At 41.6% G+C, this 27733-nt stretch overlaps 1 protein-coding gene across 3 annotated transcripts in view; it reads left to right on the top strand.

Annotated features, from left to right (window-relative positions):
* Positions 1 to 27733, top strand: part of LOC142663116 (solute carrier family 22 member 15-like) — a 164581-nt gene that overhangs the window by 65297 nt on the left and 71551 nt on the right. For all 3 annotated transcript variants that reach the window (XR_012851044.1, XM_075841420.1, XM_075841421.1), the window contains exon 8: positions 13488 to 13573. Coding sequence is in view for 2 of the 3 variants with exons in the window: in XM_075841420.1 (XP_075697535.1) it covers positions 13488 to 13573 (86 nt within the window). In the remaining variant the exon portion in view is untranslated. The remainder of the gene's footprint in view (positions 1 to 13487; positions 13574 to 27733) is intronic.

Genomic DNA, 27733 nt, shown 5'->3' on the forward strand with positions numbered 1-27733 from the left:
TAATGTCTAGACACATATTATACATAGTTTGCCCACGATGCGTTCACTCTTCGTAAAATGCTCCTGAAGAGACTGTAATAAAACATGGCGGTCACATGGATTATTGTTCCCTGTGGCTGCTGATCGGCTTGTTGTTGATTTTAGCAACTGTAGATCATCTACAGGGAAAATAATGCATGTTTTTATATCTTTTGTGGCTGATCTTTGTGTGGTTGTTAATACTTTTTTGTTGGCCAATCCAGAAAAAGCTCGATAGTGACTTGCATTGCAACGGTGCATACAGTAGAAGCTCAATGCTAACCGATATTTGCATGTCCACTCATGAAAAACATTTTTTAATCTAAATATGTTCAAATGTTTGCGCTGAAATAATTTTTTAAATTATATCATTATAGTGGTTGCAGCTCCGTTTTTCTGATAAAGCGCTCCAAATCCACCACTAGAGGGAGCTTACTTCGTACTGTTATACATTGAACTCAATCATACAGTATTCACTAAGCTCCCACTAGTGCTGGCTGTAGGCACTCCGTTTTAAAGATACAATTCAATGCCTGTGCAGGATTTGGAGCTCTGTATCTGAAAAGTGGTGATCCGTCTAATAAATAAAGATATATTATGAAATTAATCCGCGCTTAACTTTGTCCACTTTTTATCATGTTGTTTTGAGGTCCATTCACTTTACCACGTAATGACATATGGCGTAACTGTGCGGCATGGCCGTTACGGGGAGCCCGCTCCATACTCCGCAGGTGTCAGCTGTATGTTACAGCCGACACTTCACTGTAATGGCCGGGATCAAAGATCACTCCGATCCTTGCTATTTAGCCACTTAGATGCCACGGTCAATAGTAACCGTGTCATCTAAGCCACTAAAGTGGGGGGAACCGTATATATCACCCCATCGCCACCCTCCCACGAGGCGAATGTGGGGTGCTGATGGTTGTCATGGCAGCCTGGGGGCCTAATGAAGGATTAAATAGGAGCCTGTAAAAATTACAATACACCACAATACATAGGTATGTGGCTTTTTCTAGGGATCAGTGATGGTCCTACTGGATAGGTCAACCCTGTGGTTAAACAGGGCACATTATTTACTTACGGACTTCTGAAATGTAGAGAGATTGTTAACTCGGGAGTTTGGTTGCCAATAACCTATATTAATTGTAAACATTTTGGACTCCTCTGGGACTTGTGCAAATAAATTAGTGAAATAAAAGTTTTTATACACTTTTGAAAACTCGCAGGAATGCTTTAAATGGTTAAAGAGTAACTGTCATTTCATAAAATTTTTTACATGTCCTAGTGATGTTTTGATTGGTGGTGGTCCAGGTGCTGATCCCCACCGATCGCTAAAACAAAGGGGCAGACGCGTCGGCCGAGAACTGTGCTTCTTCGGCTGTAATAAGTTCGGCTCATTTCGGCTCTTCAGCTAACTCTGTCTTCCCGAGAAGAGCCGAGGTGAGCCAAAGTTACCCGTTACAGCCGAAGGGGCACAGCGATCAGTGGTGGTCACCGCACCCAGACCCCCACCGATCAAAACCTTTGACATGTCACTTTGACTAAAGTTTTATGAAATGACCATTACATTGGTTCATAGTTTACAATAATAAAATTAGTCCTGAAATGTGAACATGAATGCGAGAATGGATAAACCAAATTGCGTTGAGTTGTTCTCTTGACAGTAGTGCAAGGCTATAAAGATGTTCTACTAGAAAATATGTGAAAACTCAATGCAATGCTTTTGACATATATAGCTGCAGCATAACCTTTGTATACCCATCACCAGCTTTTTTCTTTTATTTTTCTTCCCCTACTTCTCACGCTGGTTGCAGTACTTCTATTCTTACTTCTATAGGAGAGGTGTTTTGTTTGTTTTTTTAGTTTTTTTGTTTCTTTATAAATGTATCTTGCTGTTAATAACACTTGTGCAGTTTGAGAGCATTAGTGGCAGGTGATAAAAGAGATTGAGTCTGTCGGTCAAGGTGTGATTACAAAGTGGAGTGCTTTGCTGGTTCGTTCACAGATTATTAACAAATACAAGGTAGCACTATATTCAATTGCTTGGCTGCTCTGCAGCATCTTCCCTTTCTTCTGAGATTCTTTAAATGATGCACAGTAGAGGGGATGTAAAGAAATTCTCTCTCCCTATGTGTCGGAATAAGTGTGAGGACTCACGGGGTGGGAGACATATTGTTTGACATTGTAGACTACATGTATTCACTGCTTGCTAGACGTTTGCCTTGACATAAAGGCAGTAAAAGGAAACGGCACGAAGAATTTTTTTATTTTTTTTCTGGACAAATTACTTGTGAATATTTTGTTGTTGTCCTTATTTGACAGGCCAAACATCCACCTATCTGAAGTGAAGTGGAAGGCCATTTCAGATCTATTTCTTTTTTTGAAGACTGGTATTATCACCCTCTAGTCTGTAGAAGTTTCTCTTCGTGATCCACCACCAGCAACGCTATTTTGCGCCAACTTAGGTCTTTTAACGTCTACTCAGTGATGTTGCAAATGTTTTATAATTCAGTGTTGGTGAGTGCGATAGTGTTTGTTGTGGTCGGCTGGTATGGTAATACAAGGGTTATGGATATTAATAGACTGAAAAAGAGTGTTAGAAAGGCAAGTAGTATTGTTGGACATGCGTTTGAACCAGTTCGTGCAGTGGCGGAAAAAAGGATTTTACACAAGTTTGACAGGATTGTTGCTTGTCCTCAACATCCCCCGTTTAACCCCTTCCTGACACTTGACGCATCCATACGCCAAAGTCGGGTAGGGGGAAAGTATGGAACGGGCTCACGGAGTGAACCCGCTCCATACGATGTGGGTGTCGGCTGTTTGTTACAGCCGACACAACAGAGTAACGAGCGTCATCGCTCTCGAGCATGATCCCTCTCGTTTAACTCATTAAATGCTGCAGCATTTAAATTGTTAGAAAGAGGGGGTGACCCCATCTAACAGCTCATCACACCCCCCGCAACGCAATAGCGGGGTAGGCGATCGTTGCTACGGCTGCCTGGGGGCCTAATGAAGGCCCCCAGGTCCGCCATATTTGTGCCTCCGGCAGGGCTTCATAAAAGCCTGTCAGAATCACGATATACGGCAATACATTAGTATTGTAGTATATTGTGCAAGCGATCTAACGATCGCTGGTTGAAGTCCCCTAGGGGGGACTAATAAAAAAAAGTAAAAATTTATAAAATAAAGGTTTGGTTTTTTCATGTGAAAAAAAAAATTAAAAGTAAAAAAAAAAAACCCTTTTCCCATTTCCCCCCTAGAGCATAGTAAAAAAATAAATAAACATAATTGGTATCGCCGTGTCCGTAAAAGTCTGAACTATTACAATATATCATTATTTAACCCGCACGGTGAACGCCGTAAAAAAAAAAATTGTAAACGCCAGAATCTCTATTTTTTGGTCACCTCATCTCCCACAAAAAATGAAATAAAAAGTGATCAAAATATCGCATGTACCCCAAAATGGTATCATTAAAAACTACAGCTTATCCCGCAAAAATAGGCACTCATACCACTTAATCGACGGAAAAATAAAAAAGTTATGGCTCTCGGGAATTTGGCGACACCAATTTTTTTTTTTCTTTTTTACACTTAGGTAATTTTACTTGTAAAATACAGAAAAAACGATATATATTTGGTATCACTGTAATCGTTTTGATCCACAGAATAAAGTTAACATGTTGTTTTAATTGCACAGTGAATTCCGTAAAAACGGCACGCAAAAAAACATGAAGGAATCGTTGTTTTTTTCATTTTCTACCCACAAATATTTTTTCCCGTTTCCTAGTACATTATATGGCACAATAAATGGTGCTACGAAAAACTACAACTCGTCCCGCAAAAATCAAGCCCTCATAGTACTATATCGACGGAAAAATAAAAAAGTTATGACTTGGAATGTGGGGAGGAAAAAACGAAAATGAAAATCTGAAAAAGGGCTGCGGCGGGAAGGGGTTAACTATGTGTTAAATTGAGACGTAGTACATTTAGTAGACATTCTCTTCAATTAAAATGTACTAAAGATGGGTATATGAGGTCCTTTTTACCTATCGCTATATCTTCATTTTATAGAGCGATGACCTAAATTATTTTATTTATTTTTAGCTGTATTGTTAGGGTATGTTCACACTGGGTTTTTGACGCGGAAACCACGATGGTAACCGCACCAAAAAACTGCCGAAAACGATTCCTATTGACCTCAATGGGAGGCGCTTCCTGCGGGCGGAAAAAACGTTCGCAAAAGAAGCATCATGCCCTTTCTTCAGGCATTTCCGACTTTGACCTATGGGATGGAAGGCAGAGAAAGTTGTTTTTCACTGTGCTTTTTTTTTTTTTTTTTTTTTTTTTTGCCCCTTGCGCTCAATGGCTACGGCCGAAAAAAGCAGCGAAGAAGATGGCAAAAAACGCAAAGTGTTCTGCCGGTGGGTCAAGGTCTGCTTTGGAATTCCTGAAGGAATATTGAGGCAGATTTTTCCGCCTGCAGAAAACAACATGTGAACAGGGCCTTACATCTATTTTTAGTATTGTTGTTACTACTAAATTAATGTAAGTTGATGTATTAATTGTTTGTTATGCATGTCCTGTATTCGTGATGTTGATATCTTATGGAGCAGAATGTGTGACTATTATTAATTCCCCTTTTGGGATCAATAAAGTCTATCTTATCTTATTGGGAATTAAAACAGCCAGCTGCAGCCACTTTATGGAGAAGTCTGTTTCATGGTTCTTTTTTTTTTTTTTGACCATTTTTAGTTGAAATGTGGAAGGACATTTTATCATAAGCTTTAATGAAAGAGGGGTTTATGATGATGAACAATGAAATGCCAAAGCCCAGGAGATGTCTGCAGAAGTACAGAATATTTGGATAGCATGGGCTCGTTCACACGCTGCGGAATTTCTGCGTCCCAGAATTTTGGGCGGAAAAAACGCAGCAGAATACAGTAGCAGCATAGTGGATGATCTCTAACAAATCTCATCCACGTGCTGCTTGAAAATTTAGAGCAGAAATTGACCTGCGGTGCGTATTTTTCGGACCGCAGCATGTCAATTCCTGCTGTGGAAAGAGGCCAGGATTGCTGCGTTTTTCAGAGGAGATATGTCCATCTCCTAACGTTGTGAAATATGCAGCAAAGTACGCACCATTTCCTGCCGTAAAAAAACCTCAGTAAATGGTGCATTTGTGATGTAGCAGAATGTCTGCGTTTTTCAATGATTTGTTGCAGATATTTTCTGCAGCAATTCCATTGTGTGTGGACAAGCCCTAAAGCTTTTTTCATCAAATGCAGTGGTAGTAGTATTGTAGCTACGTCTGTGTAAATATTGGGGCACTTTGTTTGACTGTCCCTATAAGAATAGTTAGTACGGACAATCCGTCTCTATAGGAGACAAATTGTTTGATGTGATGGACAGAACAGAATTAGATCGGATCCAGAAACCATGAAGTTCTTGTGTAAATACTAGCTTAATAAATACTGTGCGGTTACTCATAGCAACCAATCTGAACTACATTTTTCCTTGGTAAGTGAGGAGTTAAAAATTAGGCCCCTTTTTTTCCCCCTAAATACGTTTTGTTATGAATGAGCTTGATATGTTCCCTGTGCAATAATGAATTCCTTAATGTGGATCTATTGTCCAAAAATGACCTATTTAAAATCAAGTTTTTGCGTTAAACATATATTTTCTGTTTTGTGTGTTTTGTTTTTTTTTGTGTTTTTTTTTTTTTTACAATTCTATTTTACTATTATGAAATATATTCTAGCTTTTACACTGGCCATTGAGCCCTCACAATGAAATAACACTTAAGGCCCTTTTACACTGAGCAATTATCGGGAAAACGAGCGCTCAAAGAACGTTGCATCGGCCGGTGTAAAAGTACCTTTACTACTCTGTAGAGATCACTTGTCAGTTTATTCTGTGTACACTGGAGGACATTGAAAGTAGGTATATGATTATGATTACAGGGCATGATTGTATAGAAAAGGGAACACCCCTGTTATAAAATTGGAGGCAGATAACACAGGACCATTGACAATATGTGGTAGAGATGGCTCAACTCCTTCTCCCTCCTTTTTGCACATGTCACAGAGCATGCTCAATACATTCTCCAAAATGTCAATGAGACCTTTTTTTTATATATATATCTAAGTGCCTGCTGTTCACCGCTCAGAGGAGCATATATATGACTTCTCAGATATAAGATTCATCTATCTGAAAGTATGTGTTGGGGTATTCATTTTTTGGGGAGATAGAGGAAACAAATGACAGAAAATAACAACTTTGTGCAGTACAGAAAAGGCATAAACATGACAACTGCATAATTGTATAAAGGTAAAATTAGCAAACACTGCTCTTTTAGGTACTTGCTAAAAAATGCAAGTAGTAAGTCCGTCACAAATTCAAAGCAGGTTTAAATAATAAAGGGCAAATTAAAAATGTAGCAGATTAGGATGGATTTTAATGGCCATTTGACAGGTCACAAAGCATGGCAAGCAGAAAAGTGCTGATAGCCAGGAGGACGGTGGATAAAAGCAAGTTCCGAAAGAGAAGGATGAGGGGTTGGCTTCAAATGGAAAGGGAACAGATGACTCTGGAGACACACCGGAGGGAGAGAGCCTGTAAGAAGTGGTGTGTGTATCGGCTATTATTCAATTTTAGTTTTTTTTGTGGACTTTCCTCATTTTTTTTTTAGACTTTTCTTTTTAAAATATAAATACCCTATTAGAGCGAGGGTGATCCGGACATAGAGAAAGATTACAAACCTTTAGAAGGGAGAAAGTGAACGGGTAGCAGTTGTGGGGCTTGGAATAAAAAATTTAGATTACATTCAATACTTTGCAAAAGTTTTAGGTAGTTATGGGAAAAATGCTGCAAAGTAAGAATGCTTTAAAAAATGGATGTGTTAATAGTTTGTTTTTTTTGTGTTTTTTTTTGTCAATTTCTAAACTACAAAGTGAATGAAAAAAAAAAAGAAATCAAATCAATATTTGGTGTGACCACCCTTTGCCTCAAAATCGCATCAATTCTTCTAGATAACATTGCACAAAGTCATGGATTTTGTAGGATTATAGACAGTTGTATGATTAACCAATTATACCAAACAGGTGATAATGATCATCATTATGTAGGTTGAAACAGTCATTAACTGTAAGGCCCCATGCACATGAACGTGCTTTTGCGGCCACAATTCCCCCAAAAATCCACGGGAGAATTGCAGCCCAATTCATTCCTATGGGCCCATGCACACGGTCCGTGCATGGCCCAGGAGCCCGGACCGCAGAAAGAACGGGCAAGTCTTATTACGGCCGTGTTCTGTGGTCCAGGCTCATGGCAAATAATGGCCGCGGCCATATGCACAACCCGCGGTTTGCGGCGGCTTGCGAGTGACACTCCGCCCCCGGCCTACCCGAGAATCACGGCCGTGCACATGGCTACGGTCGTGTGCATGAGGCCTAACAGAAACCGTTGTGTAGGAGGCAAGATAGTTATACTGCATCAGCAACGTCTCTCCCAGGCAAAGATTTCAAAGCAGACTGGGGTTTCAAAATATGTCGTTCAAGCTCTTTTGAACAAGCACAAACAAACTGGCAACGTTAAGGACCGTAAAATAAGTGGTCGGCCAGGGAAACTTTGTGCAGCAAATCAAAGACCCATGATACTTCCCTTCAAAATCAGATGTCCAGCAGTGCCATCAGCTCAGGACTGGCAGAAACCAGTGGGACCCAGGTGCATCCATCTACTGTTCGGAGAAGTGTGGCCAGAAGTGGTCTTCATGGAAGGATTGCAGCCAAAAAGCCATACCTTCGACTTGAAAACAAGGCCAAGCAACTCAACTGCGCGCAAATACATACATAGGACCTGGGGTGCAGAAAAATGGCAACAGGTGCTCTGGACTGATAAATCAAAATGTGAAATATTTGGCTGTAATAGAAGACCATTTGTTCACCAAAGGGCTGGAGAGCGGTACTATAATGAGTGTCTCCAGGAAAAAGTGAAGCATGATGGAGGATCCTTGCAAGTTTGGGGCTGCATTTCAGCAAATGGATTTGGAATTTGTTCAGGATTAATGGTGTCCTCAATACTGAAAAATACAAGCAGATACTTATCAGTCATCCAATACCATCAGGGAGGCGTTTGATTGGCTCCAAATTTATTCAACAGCAGGACAACAACCCCAAACATAGAACAAATGTCATTAAGAACGATCTTTGGCGTAAAGAAAAACAAGGAGCCCTGGAAGTGAAGATATGGCCCCCACAGAGCCCTGATCTCCACATCATCGAGTCTGTCTGGGATAACATGAACAGACAGAAGGATGTGAAGAAGCCTACATCCACAGAAGATCTGTGGTTAGTTCTCCAAGATGTTTGGTACAACCTCCCTGCCAAGTTCCTTCAAAAACTGTGTGCAAGTGTACCTAGAAGAATTGATGCTGTTTTGAAGGCAAAGGGTCACACCAAATATTGACTTGGATTTCTCTTCTGTTCATTCACTTTGTATTTTGTTAATAGTTTTTTTAATTTATTTTTTATTAATGAACACTTATATTTTTAAAAGCACACTTCAACTGCGTAAAACTTTTGCACTGTACTATATACAGTGAAGGAAATAAGTATTTGATCCCTTGCTGATTTTGTAAGTTTGCCCACTGTCAAAGACGTGAACAGTCTAGAATTTTTAGGCTAGGTTAATTTTACCAGTGAGAGATAGATTATATAAAAAAAAAATCACATTGTCAAAATTATATATATTTATTTGCATTGTGCACAGAGAAATAAGTATTTGATCCCTTTGGCAAACAAGACTTAATACTTGGTGGCAAAACCCTTGTTGGCAAGCACAGCAGTCAGACATTTATAGTAGTTGATGATGAGGTTTGCACACATGTTAGATGGAATTTTGGCCCACTCCTCTTTGCAGATCATCTGTAAATCATTAAGATTTCGAGGCTGTCGCTTGGCAACTCGGATCTTCAGCTCCCTCCATAAGTTTTCGATGGGATTAAGGTCTGGAGACTGGCTAGGCCACTCCATGACCTTAATGTGCTTCTTTTTGAGCCACTCCTTTGTTGCCTTGGCTGTATGTTTCGGGTCATTGTCGTGCTGGAAGACCCAGCCGCGAGCCATTTTTAATGTCCTGGTGGAGGGAAGGAGGTTGTCACTCAGGATTTGACGGTACATGGCTCCATCCATTCTCCCATTGATGCGGTGAAGTAGTCCTGTGCCCTTAGCAGAGAAACACCCCCAAAACATAATGTTTCCACCTCCATGCTTGACAGTGGGGATGGTGTTCTTTGGGTCATAGGCAGCATTTCTCTTCCTCCAAACACGGCGAGTTGAATTAATGCCAAAGAGCTCAATTTTAGTCTCATCTGACCACAGCACCTTCTCCCAATCACTCTCAGAATCATCCAGATGTTCATTTGCAAACTTCAGACGGGCCTGTACATGTGCCTTCTTGAGCAGGGGGACCTTGCGGGCACTGCAGGATTTTAATCCATTACGGCGTAATGTGTTACCAATGGTTTTCTTGGTGACTGTGGTCCCAGCTGCCTTGAGATCATTAACAAGTTCCCCCCGTGTAGTTTTCGGCTGAGCTCTCACCTTCCTCAGGATCAAGGATACCCCACGAGATGAGATTTTGCATGGAGCCCCAGATCGATGTTGATTGACAGTCATTTTGTATGTCTTCCATTTTCTTACTATTCCACCAACAGTTGTCTCCTTCTCACCCAGCGTCTTACTTATGGTTTTTGTAGCCCATTCCAGCCTTGTGCAGGTCTATGATCTTGTCCCTGACATCCTTAGAAAGCTCTTTGGTCTTGCCCATGTTGTAGAGGTTAGAGTCAGACTGATTAATTGAGTCTGTGGACAGGAGTCTTTTTTTATACAGGTGACCATGTAAGACAGCTGTCTTTAATGCAGGCACCAAGTTGATTTGGAGCATGTAACTGGTCTGGAGGAGGCAGAACTCTTAATGGTTGGTAGGGGATCAAATACTTATTTCTCTGTGCACAATGCAAATAAATATATATAATTTTGACTATGTGATTTTTTTTTTTTTTTTTTTTTATATCTATCTCTCACTGGTAAAATTAACCTAGCCTAAAAATTCTAGACTGTTCATGACTTTGACAGTGGGCAAACTTACAAAATCAGCAAGGGATCAAATACTTATTTCCTTCACTGTATGTATTGCATCATTCGCATTAAGTGCTTAAAGGGTTTTCCCATCTAGGACAATATCGGATAGATATGGGTCCCGCACATATCACTAGAACGTGACTCCTGTACTACCTTGATTCGTTGGGCTCCGGCCACTGTTTGACAAGGTGGTCAGTAGTATGGAAACAGCTGAACTTGTTGAGCTACACGGTTTCCGTAACTACCATAGAAGTGAATGGGAGAAACGGAAACGGCATAGCAAGGTGAGCTATGCTGTTTGAGGAACCTGGGAGCTACGAAAACAGTTTAGCTTGCTGTGCTACGCTGTTCTACGCTGTTCCTGTTACTTTCATTCACGATGGGAGTAATGTAAACTGCGCAGCTCATCTGGCATGGCTGTTTCCTTACTCCCACCACCTAGTCAGTCAGTAGCCGGAAACCTGGGGGAGCCAGACAAGGGTCAGGGGGCCACCGAAGGGATCCGCACCTATTGGACACTTATGGCATATCCTGTGGATATGCCGTAAATGTCCAAGATGGGAAAATCCTTTTAAGAAAAACGTGATCATTTACAAACTCCTTGTTGTGAAGCGTATTGAATATGGATAGGGGATTCTAAATAACTATGGCAATTGTAGAGTATTAGATATAGTAGCTAATTTGAAACTCCTTTTGTATTAAGGGGTAACTTTATCCAAAACTTCAACTTCACTTTTTCTGTGGACTATTTTAAATATAACCATGCCAGCTATACTTGTCTTCTTCATCTCCAACTTTCATAATATCTAGTGCATCCTAGAGCGTTGAGGCTAGATTTGTATATACATGATTGCTTATTACTGCTCCATATAGACAAACTGCCTAGTTTGGCCGTATGGGTCAGCGTGGATGAGATGTGCTATTATCTATAATTTTACATTCGTGTATCGTAGCACTTTCTGATTCACCGTTACTTACTCAGATGTTCTTTTCACTTGTGCTCTGCTCAGTAAATGCATTTTTTAACATTAGTACCATTCAGGCCCCATGCGCACGACCGTAGAATTCATCCATAATTATGATCCGTAATTACGGACCCATTCATTTCTATTGCCCACGGACATTTTCCCGTATATTTACGGGAAGGTGTCCGTGCCATAGAAAGGCTTCGCAAAAGATAGGACATGTCCTATTTTTTGCTTTTTAGGGACCGTGCTCCCATACTTTATATGGGAGCACGGCCCGCATATACGAGTAACTGTCCGCGGCTGTAATCGCAGACCGTGATTACGGGCACGGCCGTGTACGGGGGACCTCCGTTCTGTTGACATCGCTACATGTGTGTGTTTTCCTGTTTAAATTCTGTTTTTATGTATGGGGGTTTTCTGATTTAATGATTTTTTTTGCTATATCTAGTGAATGTGCCATAAAAGACTGATTGGTGAAGGTCCGACCATTGGATTCCTGAAAATAGAGGTGTGCAAATTAGCATGCCCATTTGTCCCTGTATTTCTTTTATACTATAATGGAGAGTGGCTGTGCATGCACAGCCATTTCTCCTCCATGATTGGGGACTATATACCCCTTTTCTTGAGACTGGTGGAGATCCCAGTGCTCAGACACCCACCGATTGCACTTTTATGGCATATCCTGTGGCAATAACATAATAGAGAAAACAGTTGTGTCTAGCAAAGACATACGCTATATGGACAAATCTCTTAATCATTGAATTCAGGTGTTTCGTTCAGTCCCATTGCCACAGGTGTATAATATCCAGCACCTCGCCATGCAGTCGCCTTTACAAACATTTGTGAATAAATGGGTCGATCTTAAGAGCTCACTGAATTCCAGCGTGGTACTGTAATAGGATGTCACCGTTGCAACAAGTCAGTTAATTGAATTTCTTTGCTCCTAGATATTCCACTATCAAATGTGAGTGATGTTATTGTAAAGTGAAAGCGTTTTGGAAACACAGCAACTCAGCCATGAAGTGGCAGACCACGTAAAGTTACAGAGCAGGGTTGCCGAGTGCTGAGGCGCATAGTGGATAAAAGTCGCCAACGCTCTGACTCCATAGCTGCAGAGTCCAAACCTTTTCTGGCATGAACATCTGCACAAACACTGTGCAGGGAGCTTCATGCATGGGTTTCCATGGCCGATTCAGCAGCATGCAAGTCTTACATCACCAAGCACAATGCCAAGTGCTGGATGGAGTGGTGTAAAACTGCCGCCACTGGACTTTGGAGAGGTTACGTGTTCTGTGAAGTGATGAGTTAGGGTATGTTCACACGCAGTTGCAAAATATGTCTTAAATTACAGAGCTGTTTTCGCCTGAAAACAGCTCCTGAGTTTCAGACCTTTTTGTAACTACTTTCGTTTTTCGCGCCGTATTTTACGGACGTTATTGGAGCTGTTTTTCAATGGCGTCCATGAAAAACTGCTCCAAAAACGGCCCAAGAAGTGACATGCACTTCTTTGACGTGGCCGTCTTTTGACTCTTAAAATTACACCTCGTGGGAACAGAACATCGTAAAACCCATTGAAAGCAATGGGCAGATGTTTGTAGGTGTAACGGAGCCGTTTTTTCAGGCGTAATTTGAGGCGTAAAATGCCCGACTTATATCTGAAAACAGTGCGTGTGAACATACCCTTACCCTTCTCTATCTGGCAGTCTGATGTACGAGTCTGTGTTTGGTGAATGCCAGGGGAACGTTGCCTGACTGCATTGCGCCAACTGTAAAGTTTGGTGGAGGGGGAGGATAAAGCTATGGGGTTGTTTTTCAGGGGTTTGTCTAGGCCCCTTAGTTTCAGTGATACCGAGACATATTGGACAATTCTATGCTTCCAACTTTGTGGGAACAGTTTGGGGGTTCAGCCCTTTCTGTTACAGAGTGACTGGTCCCCAGTGTGCACAGCATGGTCCATAAAGGCATGGTTGGGTGAGTTTAGTGTGGAGAAACTTGACTGGCCAATCACCTTTTGGGATGAACTAGAACGGGGATTGCCAGGCCCTCTCCTCCAACATCAGTCTGACCACACAAATGCCCTTCTGGATAAATGGGCAAAGATTTCCACAGACAAGCTTCAAAATCTTGTGGAACACCCTCCCAGAAGAGTGGAAGCTGTTTTAGCTGCAAAAGGAGGACCCACTCCATTTTATTGGATTTATAAGGGGATGTCATCAAAGCTCCTGTTTGTGTAATGTGCAGGTGTCCCAATACTTTTTTCCATATAGTGTACATCGGCTATCCATAATAGCATGCATGAAGTATGAGTAGTAAAAATCAAATGTTTTAATGAACTTTTTTTTTTTTTTTTTTTCCTTTTTAGGTCTGGAAGAGGAAAATCCACAGCTTGTTTTCTAGTGTTTGCTGGGCTGGCTTGTATTTTCACAATGTTTTTATCAGACAATGACAGTAAGTAATTGTAAGCAAAAAAAAAAAACTACCAACTCTAAATCATTAAAATGTACCTCTTGTTTTAGATAAATTTTTGCAACCTGCCATATTTGACATGTTTAGATCTGCTAAATACTACTTTAACCTGCTGTGCCCTATTGTGTAGATTGGGCCAAAGATTCACCAGCATTATTGCAGCTGGGACTTAAAGGGAACCTGTCACCAGCTTTTCACCTATTGAACTTTACTTCTCCCTCACTGGCCACTGCTATCAAAAGTTCATTGCCGTTATCCCCTCTCCTAAATTCCTCCTCTGACTGTAAATAACGGTCTGCAAACATTTTGCGCCTTTTATCGTAATAATCCGGTGTCCCGTTGTGCGCACACACCAGAAGAGGACATCAATTTTCAAGTGCCAGATTTTGTGTATGGGGGGAGGCGGGGAGCTGTCAATCAAAAGTAAAGAGGCGGGGTAAACTCCGAAAGACTTGAGGAATGAAGATATGACTCTTTTCAAACGAAGATCTGACTCTTTTATGCTCATTAGCATACGGTGTGGGAACACTAAAAAGCTGAATACTACAGCTACAGAGCCGACTAAGAAGACTATAATAGGTTATATAGAAATGATTTTTCACCCACTACCACCTGATATTGCTGGTTTAATAGGTGAAATGCTGGTGACAGGTTCCCTTTAAGGGGGTTGTCCAACCCAATGACATTTTTAAAAACTTCCAATGGTGTAAAATAACAAAAGAAGCAATACTCCCTTTATCAATCCCCGGCCCTGCGCCCCAGTGCTCCACTGGTCTCTGTTCTTCCTGATCCGCTAAGGATGTGTCGACCTATTGACGATATGTAATCGCTGCAGCCAATCACTGGCCACATTATTGCTGGGGCAGGGCACTAATAGTTAATACTGCACATGACATGGAAGGCAGTTCTGCCTGATTAATAATTATATATTAAATTACTCTAAATTGGTCTTCAATCCAAAAAGATTTATCACTTATCCTGGATAGATGATAAATATATAATCGCTGGGGGTTCAACCATTGGGACCCGACTGCTTTCTAGAACAGAGGTACCCAGGCCTCCCTCCATTGCAGCTGCATTTTAGTGCTCAAATCCACCTTTAGTGTCTTTATTAAGCAGTTTTATTGAAAGTGTCCAAATGGCGCAAAATAGTTGTGTTTTTTTTTTTTGTTTTTTTTTTTTAAAACAAAAAAAAACAAAACAGCCGTACGGCTTTCATGAACTACCGTACAGGCTCTGTGTTCATGAGCCCTAATAAACTCACAAGCAGTGAGTGGAACCTAGCACATCAAAGTTTGTGGCATCAAAAGTGAATCTACAGTTGGTGGCACCTCAGAAGGTGTACATTTGGGCTAGGCTATTCGGTATAGCATTCAGCTCGATATCCCATGAAGCTTACCTTAAAGGGAACCTGTCACCAGCATTTCACCTATTGAACTTTACTTATCCCTCACTGGCCGCTGCTATTAAAAGTTCATTGCCGTTATCCCCTTTACTAAACTCCTCCTCCAACTGTAAATAACGGTCTGCCAAAATTTTGCACCTCTTATCGCAATAATCCGGTGTCACTTTGTGCACACACCCCAGAAGAAGATATCAATGCACAAGCGTGGGATTTTGTGTGCTGGGGGAAGGCGAGGAGCTGTCAATCAGAAGTAAGGAGGCGGAGTAAACTCGGAAAGACACGAGGAACGAAGATATGACACTTTTCAAATGAAGATCTGACTCTTTTCTGCTCATTAGCATACGGTGTGGGAACACTAAAAAGCTGAATACTCAATATACAGAGCCGGCTAAGAAGACAATTATAGGTTATATAGAAATGATGTTTCACCCACTACCGCCTGGTATTGCTGGTTTAATAGGTGAAATGCTGGTGACCGGTTCCCTTTAAGTGTTGGCTATAAAGCCTTCAAAAATGAATGTTGTATTTTCACTTTGGGAGCTTTATTAGTCCTGTAAATGCTCGCAGTATAAACCTTTCTTAATATTTATGTGATGACTGATGGTAAAGCTGTGATATTGAGATGGATAACCCTGAGCAGTTAGTTCAAATCGTTCTTAATTTAATTTAGAGGAAATTAAAGAGGAATTTTCGGTAAAGATAAAGTGTGTTCTTGAAAACGGATCAGACTCCCTTCATATGCATAACCACAAACTGGAACAGTGTTAGGATACTATTTACTTCACAGAATTCATCTAATATTCTATTACTGAAATAAAAGGCCGTCCTCATTAGAGATGGAGTTTTTCTCAAAAGTAAGAGGATCTGGTTTTTTTTCTCATAAGAGGATTGTAACTCCAATAATTACCATTTTGGCAGTACTACTCACAGGATCTGTCAAACGGTAAAGTCTGTGATCTTGAACTATCGCTGATTTCCAGGATGACTATCTTAATTTATTATATAGTTATTACACTAAAATGTGGTTCATAAATATGAGAGAATGATGTGACACTGCTGGTATTTAGACAAAGATAACTACACTAAAAGATGAAAAAAAATCTGCTTTTAGATTTCTTTGGTGAAAATGCTGCAATCTGGATATTTTTTTCAAACCCACCCAGCCCATAGGATGAAGCGCAAGATAGTCCTGTGTATGGGCTTACTTAATGTCACGGGTAGCTGTTCCATTCTGGGCGTCCATTGGGTTACGTAGTCTCCACTCTGACCACCCAAGCATCTGCTGTTAGAACTGGAGGTCAGTCTTTCAATGCAAGTCTTTGAGACTCCCATCGAGGCTCTCCTAACCAGCAGGACGCACTGTGCTACTCAACTGGTTTGACTTTGGGCCACCTCTAAGGGTGTTGTTTAAGTAGTCTCCCTGGTATTCACCCTTTAACCCCATATGGGGATCTAGACTTTGCTGCGGGGAGGCTACCAGGTCGTTGCATCCTGAGGTGGCCCCAGTGGAAGTAGCAGCTGGCCCAATGGACCAGGAGACAATGGTTAAGTACACCATAGAGTTCAGGCAAAGGCAGAAGATACCGTAACAGATTGGTGTAGGTCAGAGGTCACCGGTTCTTATCGGGTCACTGGCTCGCAGCAAGAAACAGATTGGCAACCGGTACTAGACCACAGACTCCTAGCAAGTAGCTGCATATGGACTGATAGCTGATATCTGGATATAGACTGGTAGCAGGTAGCTGGATGCGGGCTGGTAGCAAGTAGCAGAATACAGATCGGAAACCTTCGCAGGAACAAACAGAGTTGCACCAAAGTTACTCGGGCATCAGATGACCAGTGAGGCACTGATCAGACCAGATAAGTAGGCACTGGGCATCTAGGATTGGTTGGGGAAGATTGTGAATGCATTCACGCTGGCCCTTTAAGAACCTGCAAGGGTGCGAGCACACGCTCTATGGGAGAACAGGGAGGAGGAAAGCAGAGGTGCATTGGTCTCCGTGCCTGCCGGGGGAGGCAGCATGCCGGTGGTCATGGAACGACGACACACTCACTGAACCAGGACGCTGGCGACAGGGTTGGGCAATCCGGCGATGGGCCTACTAGCTGGAGCAGCACCAGCCGGCGTTAGAGTCTATCAAAAACTTGCCTTGAGAGACTGATTTTCGGTCCCTAAAGCAGTCGCTGTAGGATTCAGGGAGTCTGAATGGAGATTACGTGGCCCAATGGTGGCTCGGTTTTGAGTGGCTACCCATGAAATAAAGCACCAGGTAAACCAATACACCAGACAACCTTGCAGGAAAAAAATAGCTTCTTTGACAGCAGGGGTTAATTCACCCTTGAGGCTCTCCTGTTTGCTGTCCCCCTCTCCTACACTGAATGGTTGTGAGACCTCACTTACTATGACTTTCTAACTAAAATCATGGCCTAATTTACATTTGAACAGCCGTGCATACAATATTCATTAATGACAGTTACCAGGTAAAGATTTAATAATGAATAAAGGTTTGTCTTGCCAACAAAGAAGTAACATAAATGTACTTGTTGGACATGAGTCCTTCAGCAATGTTGCACCCGACAGCTGCTTCTTGTGCATATTTTATGACTGTGAGAGGCAGAGATCTGCATTCTGAAACTGCTGCTTTTGTTTCAATATTTTGGTGCTTCCACTAAAGTGATTTGCTTAACTAATGGCGCAATCTAATGCAGTGGCCCCGGTGCTGGAGTTTTTTTTACGTTTTCCAATCTTCTTTAATACAGACACCGCTCATTACCATGCACATACATGTGGTTCTTGCTGTAAAATCGTAGCAAAGACTGCATGGGAAAAAACACCTGCTTGGCATGGCAATCATCTGATCGCTACAGATCCGGCTTCAGTAGCCCCTACCAATCTTCAGCTATTTATCAAATGAATGGCTGTCCATGTTCTACAAAGATGGCCTTGTCCACCTGAACAAGAGCTGCTTCTTGTCCGCTGCTCTCCTCCCTGGCTCATAGAGAGGGGTCCTGAGCCAAGGACCTTCTTCTGTGATGTTCATATGCACTAAAAGGGGTGGTCTAATAGAAGCACCTGACGGAGTGCCCAGGGTCTCTCAAACGGACTTGCATGGACTCTGTATACCCCTGTACAGGTTCTGTGTACGTGGTTTTGCTGTGTAAAATAGCCCTAAGACTAATAACACAAAAATGCAGAGAAATGAGGATTTACAGTAGGTTGTTTCTTATATTTGACTTAACGTTTTTAGGAGAGCCTGGGATAGTACATATTAAAGGGCCTTTCTTTTTAACTTGCACTCATAAGTCGTCCAGCTTTGAGCATTGACCTGTCTAGACTTATGAATGGATAACCTTGTCATTTAAAGCCACTTCTTTCCTCAGCGTACACGGTGGTCCACACTTAACATGTCGCCTGTGGAACGCCTGAATGAGTACCTGTGCAGACGATGAAATGACATGGTGAACATAAAGTAATTGCTTTTCTTTCAGCAGAATTTTTTTTTGCGAAAGTTGCAAGTTACTGGAGCATTGTACAAAGAACCCATCTTAATTTCATCTGAATTTGTGTGCCGTCAGAACTGCAGTTCTTTAGTCTGGAACATATGTAATGTACAATATAGGAGGCAAAGACCGTTATCAGGTGAAACCAGTGATTTATTTTCTATTTTCAGCACCATTCTATACACAAAATGCAGTTATTTCTGCACAATCAACCATATTGTTGCTTCATAACGTCTTCTAAAGAAGAATGCTTTAGAGAAACAGTGAACATTGTGAGCAAAATGCTTACCTAAGATGAGGTTCAGGAAGATTAGGGAGGAGAATTACAGACTTTTAGTATTCGTATCCATCTAAGAGTGACAGCGAGGTTTTGGTTTTTGGAGAGGGCAAGCCAACAGACTACTCATTTTCTAGCTTGATATTGTTTTTAGTATACCGTGAAAGTAGAGCAGGTGTTGTCTCATAGACAATCCATGTCCATATGTTCTATTAGAACATATGGATGTCCTATAGGTGGGGTCCTCCACCCAGGATCCCCCCCTCTGAGCTAGAGTGGAGAGAGCCCTGTAAGAGCAGCTTCTGCTCTGGCGGACTCGAGCTGTCCATGTATTACTTGGTTGGCCATTCATGGTACATCAACAATGTGTGGAGATGCATAAAAGTGTTTATACAGTATATACATATACAGTGTTAAAATCGTAGGCCCTGTTTAGATCACAAATTTGATGTACATTTTTTGATGGGGGATGTATAGATCATGGGCTTATCAATAACTTTTTATGACGTATACGTTAAACAGATACTATATTAGTCTATAGGTAACAGATGCTTGGAAGGGATGCCTAATAGTGACATCCGTTACACACAGACTATCATGATATCCGTTTAACCTATATGTCATGCACAGGGACCTGAGAGTTCATGACATATACCTTTAACGTAAATCATTATAGTGTAAGGGGACAGATGCTGCTGTTCGGCACCCGTCACAGCCTAAGTTTATTTTATATGTAGGGAATATTTCCTGGCATATATGTCAAACATGACTGGGACTTAAGACGTGGCATAGATAGTGCCTTGTATAAAGATGTACATAATTTTTCCACCCCTTACCAGCCATCTGTCGTGTCGTTCTGTTAGTCCAATCTTCATAGTGGTTGGAAATTGTTACTGGTATTAGACAGAGCTGTCTGTTCAGGACAAGTATAGCACAGCAGTTTGTACTGTACTTGTCTGAGGACCATTGACAGTTACCTCAGAGCAGCAGCCAAAATAAATCTTCATGTAACCCGGCACCATCTTTGTGTCCAGTAAAAAGTCCTGATGGGCAAGTTCACAGAACATGACAAAATGATCAACCAGGTCCTATGATTTAATAGACGGCGGAATAGAAAATTGTACAACCTCTTTAACCCCTATTTCTGCTGAGACACTTTTCGCACTTTTAACATACACAAATAAAACCCGAATTATAAAATGAAAAAACTCAAATTTATACCCTCCTGTCTACATGCACAAATCTTCACATATTCACTAGAACTGAAGAGACCAAAAATATCTGCAATCCAGATGCCGGTAAACATCCGAGTCAACAAATGCCCTGATAAATAACAGGCGGTGCTTAGATGTGTAACTCCTGTAGTAATTAAAAAACCCTAAATCTAACAATCAGGGGGCACATATCCTCTCTGATTGATAAAGGGTGTGGTGATACATGAAGAAAAGTTCCTATATCACCCCCTGTGGCCACTGGAAGGCTAAACAGGGGCAGAGACGGCAGTAATGGGCTGTGATCTTTCTTACTTCTATCACTTGCAGCTTTCCCCCCCCCCCCCCCCCTCACCCGCATAGTGATCCGGAGCCAGGAAGTAAAACTTTTCATGAACTAGTACAGAGATAGGCATGCTGATTAAAAAATAAATATAAATGTGATGATTAAGTGCTTCGTGTGCCATGCAAACATGAAAGTCATAGGAGGAACTGTACACAGGAGAGACCTTTGATACTGAATTCCAGCTCAGTCTGGGTTCACACGACCTATTTTCAGACGTAAACGAGGCGTATTATGCCTTGTTTTACGTCTGAAAATACGGCTCAATACGTCGGCAAACATCTGCCCATTCATTTGAATGGGTTTGCCGACGTACTGTGCAGACAACCTGTAATTTACGCGTCGTCGTTTGACAGCTGTCAAAAGACGACGCGTAAAATTACAGCCTCGTCAAAAGAAGTGCAGGACACTTCTTGGGAGGTTTTTGGAGCCGTTTTCTCATAGACTCTATTGAAAACAGCTCCAAAAACGGGCGAGAAAACGCAGCGAAAAACGCCGCGAAAAACGTGAGTTGCTCAAAAAACTTCTGAAAATCAGGTGCTGTTTTACCTTGAAAACAGCTCCGTATTTTCAGATGTTTTTGGCTCAGCGTGTGAACATACCCTAAGGGGGGCTGTACACAGGAGGGAGCGCGACTACTGAACACCAGCTTGGGGGGGTGCACAATGGAGAGACCGCAGCTACTGAACACCAGATTTGGGTTGTGCACATAGGAGATACCACCGCTACTGAACACCATCTTGGGAGCGGGGGGCTCACATAGGAGAGCGAGTTGCCAGCTTTTGCTAACTTTAATTTACACAGCGGTTACTAAACTCTGTCCTTGTGGCGATGATCACCAGAAGAAAAAGCGCTTGGCGATGCTGAACAGCAGGAGCGGGAGCAGTGCTGCATGTCAAGCACTATCTTTCCTGGTGATCAGCGCCGCCAAGCGCATAATAAAGCGACACCAAGAGATGGAAGTGTGCCAACAAACCACGCCCCACGTGTCGGCTGGGGCATGTTGACCCATGAACTAGTGCATTGGTTTTGCTCTTAAAACATCTCTCCTGTAGCAGAGCTGAAAAGGTTTTACATTGTGATGAAGCCTGAGTTAAGATCAAATTGCAAGTAAACTTACTACATTATTAAAATTGCAGAGATGTGCTTGCTTGCAGTTGTATAGTACATACCGATGCAGAAGAGAAGAATTTATCTGGCCCATATTGTTAGTTTCTGATTGGATGTTCCACGGGCGCTCTGCTCTTCTGTTCTATGGCCACGATCCATGTAAATAAAACACGGCTTCCCAAGTTCACTACAATTATCCAGTTAATCATTTTCCCTTTTCACTTTTTATGTTTTGCTGCGCAGCACTTGGTGTGTGAAGGAAGTCCCCTACTGTCCCTGACCCCAATATGGCCATTGGCCCAGAAGAAAAAAACCTGCTCGTAAGGCTTTCACGTGTTGTACTGAAATTGGGGCCTCCTTTTAATAAAATATGGGCCCTAGATAAAACTGACACAGGGAGACTGGGTACCAATATATAAATATTCATATTCCTGCTGAACCGCACAAGGTTCTGTGCGATTTATATTCGATGAAATTCCCAGTGATCCATTTCTTCTGTGCAACTAATTTATTTGCAAATTATTACTTTGCCCACTCAATATTATAAGAAGCTGTAGCTGATCTGTATCTGCATTACGCTTGGATTTTGACAGATTTGGTTGCTGCTTGTCTTGCTTGTTATTTAAAGCAGCGCTTGTACATTTAGATGACATTAATTAAACAAGCCATTTGTGAAAAAATAACGAATATCAAAGTCCTTATCTGTGCAATACCCTTTGGAGCATGATCTAGCCGCTGCCTAAAAACGATTTATGTACATAGTGTTAACGGAACAGACACTTGGAATCATTCAATATAAAATGTTTGCAGCAAATCAAGTGAATTGGAATGACTTTATAAATAAAAATTATAACATATTTTCAGAAATAACCTCCACGGCAGCGATGTCTAAACTAGTTATTTGATGCATTTTTCAGGATTATTTACATAACCCCTCAATGGGGGCAGTAGCCAAAATGATGACATCCGCATATGTTATTGGATGACCCCACAATATGTGGTCATACATGCTTCTACTATGGGAAAGATTCATCAAAACTAGCGCAAAGGAAAAGTGGTTCGGTTCCCCACAGCAACCAATCAGATTGCAGCTCTCCTATTTTAAAAATACATTCAGATATCTGATTGGTTGCTATGGATAGCAACTCCTTCTTTCCTTTGCACTAGTTTTTTTTATAAACCACCTCAAGTGCTTCTTAACAATATTGGAAGCTTTACCGGTTACCTCAATGTCTTTTTCGGACAGATAACCATGCTGATGACTTAAAATGGAACACCAACAGTTAAATTGTGTTTTATGGGAGACATCGGCAGCAGTACGGCAAGAACTGCAGTTTTATTGTTCAGGATAATGTGTTGGCAAGTCCTCCCCTGTTGTCCCTGACCCCCAATATGGCCGTTGGCCCATAAAAAAAAAAACAACCTGCTTGTAGGCTTTAACCTGCTGTACTGAAATTGGGGGGCCTCTGCTTTTAGGGAATTGCTTCCAGCATGTCCGGACTCTTAGGGCATGCTCGGAGTTGCAGTTTCCTAACGCTTCTAGGCTACAATCACACATGTAGATTTTGGTGCTGTTTTTGGAGCTAAAGTCAGGAGTAAAGGAAAATTATTTTTATAGTATATATTTCAGCGCAGTCGGATCTCTGGTTTTCTCATGCAAAGCTTCAAAACTCCTGCATAGACAACAAATTAGATACAATTCTGGCTTGTCTGCATTTGCCACTAGGTGGAGCTTGCTGCATACTGCTTTATTATGGAGTTCAATGTATAAACAGTATGTAGTAATCTCCCCCTAGTGGTGGCTGCAGGTAAGCCAGAATTATTTTTTTATTTGAAGGAGTTGTCTTATATTGCATCCAGGGCGATAAGTTGATGTTTGTCTGGGCAAGGCTTCTCTGGCGAGATATTTCCCCTGCAGCGGCTGATGCAATAGAAATGTAATATTACACAGTGGTCACTTAGATAAATAGCTTTCTACGTACTTCATGGACGGCTCCAGTCTGCCAGAACAAGAGACACTCTTAAAGAGTATCTTTCCATTCTGGCTCCTAGAGGGGACTCCTAAGCGGAGGATCCCCTTCTAAGAGGTCTATGTGCCCTAATAGGGTAAATGGACAGGGGTTGTCTTCATAAGACAATCCCGTTAATAAATATGTATCAATTTTCTTCAAACTAATTCCCTCTATGTAGCGGATTTGGAGTTTTGTATAAAATAATATATACACACAAAAACAATGTAATAGAAGGGAAAAAAATGGTAGACACGTGGAGATAACTTCTAGAAGCATAATTGATTATACTCTGAAGATTCACCGGAAAGTCTGAAAACTGTGTACTGCACGCTGTCACCCTAATCTGTAGTCCTCTGGTTAGTGCTTGCAGGGCACTGCCTGGCACTGCTTAAGAAACGCTGTTCACCCTAGTAATAAAGTGTATTTTGTACTGTGGCAATCGGTAGTTCTTTTGTAAATTTCCTATCTGGAATAAAACACATTCTTGGGTGCTGTGTGGTGCTGATAACTCTGATGTGCCCATAGAATGACAGACACGACATGTTGAAGGATAATTGTTTTCAATCTCGCTGCTGGTTTGCATTAGGCAGAAGTGCTCTGATCCATTTTGGAGTGTAGAAAATGAATAGTGTACTGGTCTGTACACACCTTAACTAATTCCTTAATTGAGCAAACCTTATTAAGACTCTATTGTGCCTCATGCTTAATGATTACATTTTTCTTTTTCCACTAAAACACGTTTGGAGTGTTAATAGCTTCCCGGCTGCTCCCAACAGTCATTAGTGAAAGTTTCATTGCTGGAGGTGTGCTTCTATGTCATGTATTCATTAACCTATTGCCCTGGAACAGCAAGTCCACCCCTGTATTACATGGCGGCAGTGCAGTCGCATAAATAAAAGGCAAATTACAGATGCAACGACTTTATTTCAGTCGTCCCACACTTGCTGCCAATTCTTTGCAGAATCATGTGTGGTACCATGGGTGCCGACTGCAACAATGTGCTACATAGCCATCATATGGCACAATACTACTAACTAATTTACTTGGCCCCCGGTCCCACATGTGCCTTCCCACTGCTGTCCTTTTGTGCTTGGCTTTTCCGTACTTGGTCTGTGACACTAACTACAGCAAGGCTGATATTCTTCAGTATATTGAATTACATTTGCTTCATGTTGACTTCACTAAGCTGTGGTTTGAACAAGACTGTTTCCCGTGTTGAGACTGCTGTTTTCTGCACCAACATTTTGTTAATCTAATCCATGTTAGATCATTTACTTAGGCAATTTATCCAAATTCCTGGTAAACCCACTTTTTTTTTTCTTCTATGTTTTCCTATTGTGCTACTTAGAATGCAAAACAATACGTAACCTTGATTATCATAAACAAAACCATTGTAGATGTACCATGGCCTTACTTTTGTATGTTGCATGATTTATGCATTTCGATCTACCTGTACTGCAGCTGACTTTTGTCATATTTCTGACTCCAATCCGTGGCAAAAAAAATGGTTATTAAGCACCATTCAAGTCATTCAGTGCTTGCTCATTTTACACTAATGGTCTATAGCCGATATTTCTTTTGGTAGTTTATTAACATACTGATGCTAGAGACATGAGAGACTGTTGTGTTAGGAGCTGAACCAAATGACCAACTGGTAATGCTCTAAGTTCATCAGTCCCACACCCACATTAACCCTGCATTCAGGGAATCACAGCATGGAAGATACATATGTGGCATGGAAGGCTGTTGCATTAAAGTACTACCAGTTAGTCATTTAGTTTAACTCCTATTTTCGTCAGTCCTACAGCCACATTCACAGCATGAAAAATATGTACTTGGCAAAGAAGACTGATGTATTGGAGCATTATTAGTTAGTAGTTTGACACCGCTCCTGTTTGCATCAGTCCTTCAGCTACATTAACCCTGCATTCAGGGAATCACAGCATGGAGGACATACAGCTGGCATGAAAAGCTGCTGTATTGGAGTACTACAAGTTAGCCATTCCGTTTACCTCCTATTTCCAGCATATTTCTGATTCCCTAAGGAAGTCTATTGTATCCACATCATTTGCTGGAGCTTTTAAGGTCTTCTCACTAAGATGTTCGTATAGTGTTCACTGTTAAATAATTGCTGCCACCAAATCTGTCAGTACACTAAAGCTGGTGCATTGAAGAGGACCTGTCACCTCTCCTGACATACAGTGGTATTTATTCGTCAAACATCATAAGCAAAACGGCAACGTACATTATATTCGAGACAGATTCTGAACTTATCCATGTCCCGATCTATCCCGGGCGCCAAAGGGGCCGGCTCACCACTTCACGAAGACTTCCTGGCATCTAGCAAACACCACTGTGCATGTACATTCATCATTACGGCTGTCAAAATATTAAATTTAGTTGATATCCTAGAAAAAAAACGAGAGACACCCCTGCTACACATCAAACAATATGAATAAAAGCGTGGGTACTAAGAACATTAATGCCCTCATAACTACAGAGACCACTACGCTTTGTAGTATTACAAGTCTCCGAGTCAAGGACGCTGTAACCAATCAACCGGTCATCGTGTCCAAAATCATGAGACCCTAATGCACCTATCGGTGCTCAAGGAGGTCCAGGTCGCATTGCAACCAATTGTACACACAAAAAATAGACGTTGCCAAATGTCACATAGTATTTGAAAGAATCGGCTTCATAATAGAGGTTTGGGTCAAACAACCAGAGTCCTGTGTCACTTCTCCCCTTTGTCAGAGTCCTGTCACCAGTGCTCAAGGTTGCATTCGAAATACTTGCCACCTGTAACAGGTAGAAGCATATTCAGCGTGTACCCCAGCTGACTGTCAACATCCCAAAAGGAGCCCTATATCATGTGTTAACAAGGCCACTATTATGTGTATTATCCATTATATCTAACACCTCCTATAGGTCACCAATCTCATCAGGAAAAAAAAAGAAAAGAGGAAGAGAGGGAATCCATCTCCATAGATGTGGCATTCGTCTATTGCTTAGTTTTCAAATACTAGTCTCAGTTCATTGTGGTGAGCTGGTCCCCCTACCTGCCTCAGCGATCCATCGGCATCTAAAAGAGATGGAAACAAGGTGTGATGGTCTCCGCCCAATATAGCTTAGTAATAATGTTTTTGGACAACAGAGGGTAACATGAACCCACTGTGTCGTACAGGATTTCTGGTTGCTAGATCGGGGAGCGGATTCCGGGGAACGCTCTGCTTTTCACTCTCCAACCCTTGTATAGGGTCTTGGTCTTCAGGGCGAGGAATCCTCTGATGGCTGAACCCCCGAAATAGTCTCCCGATACAACAGCCTATAAATAACCAACGGAATAGAAGTGACAAATGGCGCACTTACTAGTTTGGTGTACGGTCTCGAGTGCGGATCCGTAGCAGTAGTTGTAAGCAGTGGTACTGAAGAATAGTAGGGGTCACGTTCTAGGGTCGGTAGGTAGGAGGCAAACAATCGATGGAGTCCAATAGATCAATAACAGCAAACACAGAACCAGGCTTTAAGAGGAGGCAACCTTATTGCTCTGGCAAAGTCAAACTGAGAGTGAGAGCTTTACATAGAAAAGCAACCGGTGCTGAAGATGACCAATTAGTGCATGCTGCTACTCCTCAGCCAAGGACAGCAGGTGCAGAGAGTTAAGTAACTAGTACTGTGAGCTGTCCTCAGTAGTACCAGGAATAGTATATGTAGCAGGCTGGCACTGCGTGGATGGAGGCCAGACCGCAGCATGGAATAACTGGAGCGGTATCGTGAAGAGGGGAGTATGAGTGAAGGAGAGAGGTGCGGTGGTGGCCGCTACATAAGGAATAACCTGAATCTTTCGTCACCCCAATTGAAATGTATATAATTGATTAAAATAAAAACCCCCATTAAACCAATAGACGTTTCCTATTATAAAAGCAGTTAAAAACATAATAGTGACCAGTGAAGATTTAGAGGCCTGGTGATACTTTGTAAATTAAGACCCTTGGGGTATAGCTTGTCTAATGTGTATGTATGTGTGCGTGTGTGTGTGTGTGTGTGTATATATATATATATATATATATATATATATCCACCTAAGTTCTTCTGTTTAAATAATTGCTGCCACCAAATCTGTCAGTACACTATAGCTGGTGCATTAAAAAGTACCTGTCACCTCTCCTGACATGTCTGTTTTTACTAAATAGTTGTATTTCCCATTAAATAACATCTCTGGATCATCTTTTCTCAGAACTCTGCATTGTGTTATTCCTCCTAGTAATGTATGAATAAATTGA

This window comes from Rhinoderma darwinii, chromosome 11, assembly GCF_050947455.1.
Source record: "Rhinoderma darwinii isolate aRhiDar2 chromosome 11, aRhiDar2.hap1, whole genome shotgun sequence".
Lineage (NCBI taxonomy): Eukaryota > Metazoa > Chordata > Amphibia > Anura > Rhinodermatidae > Rhinoderma > Rhinoderma darwinii.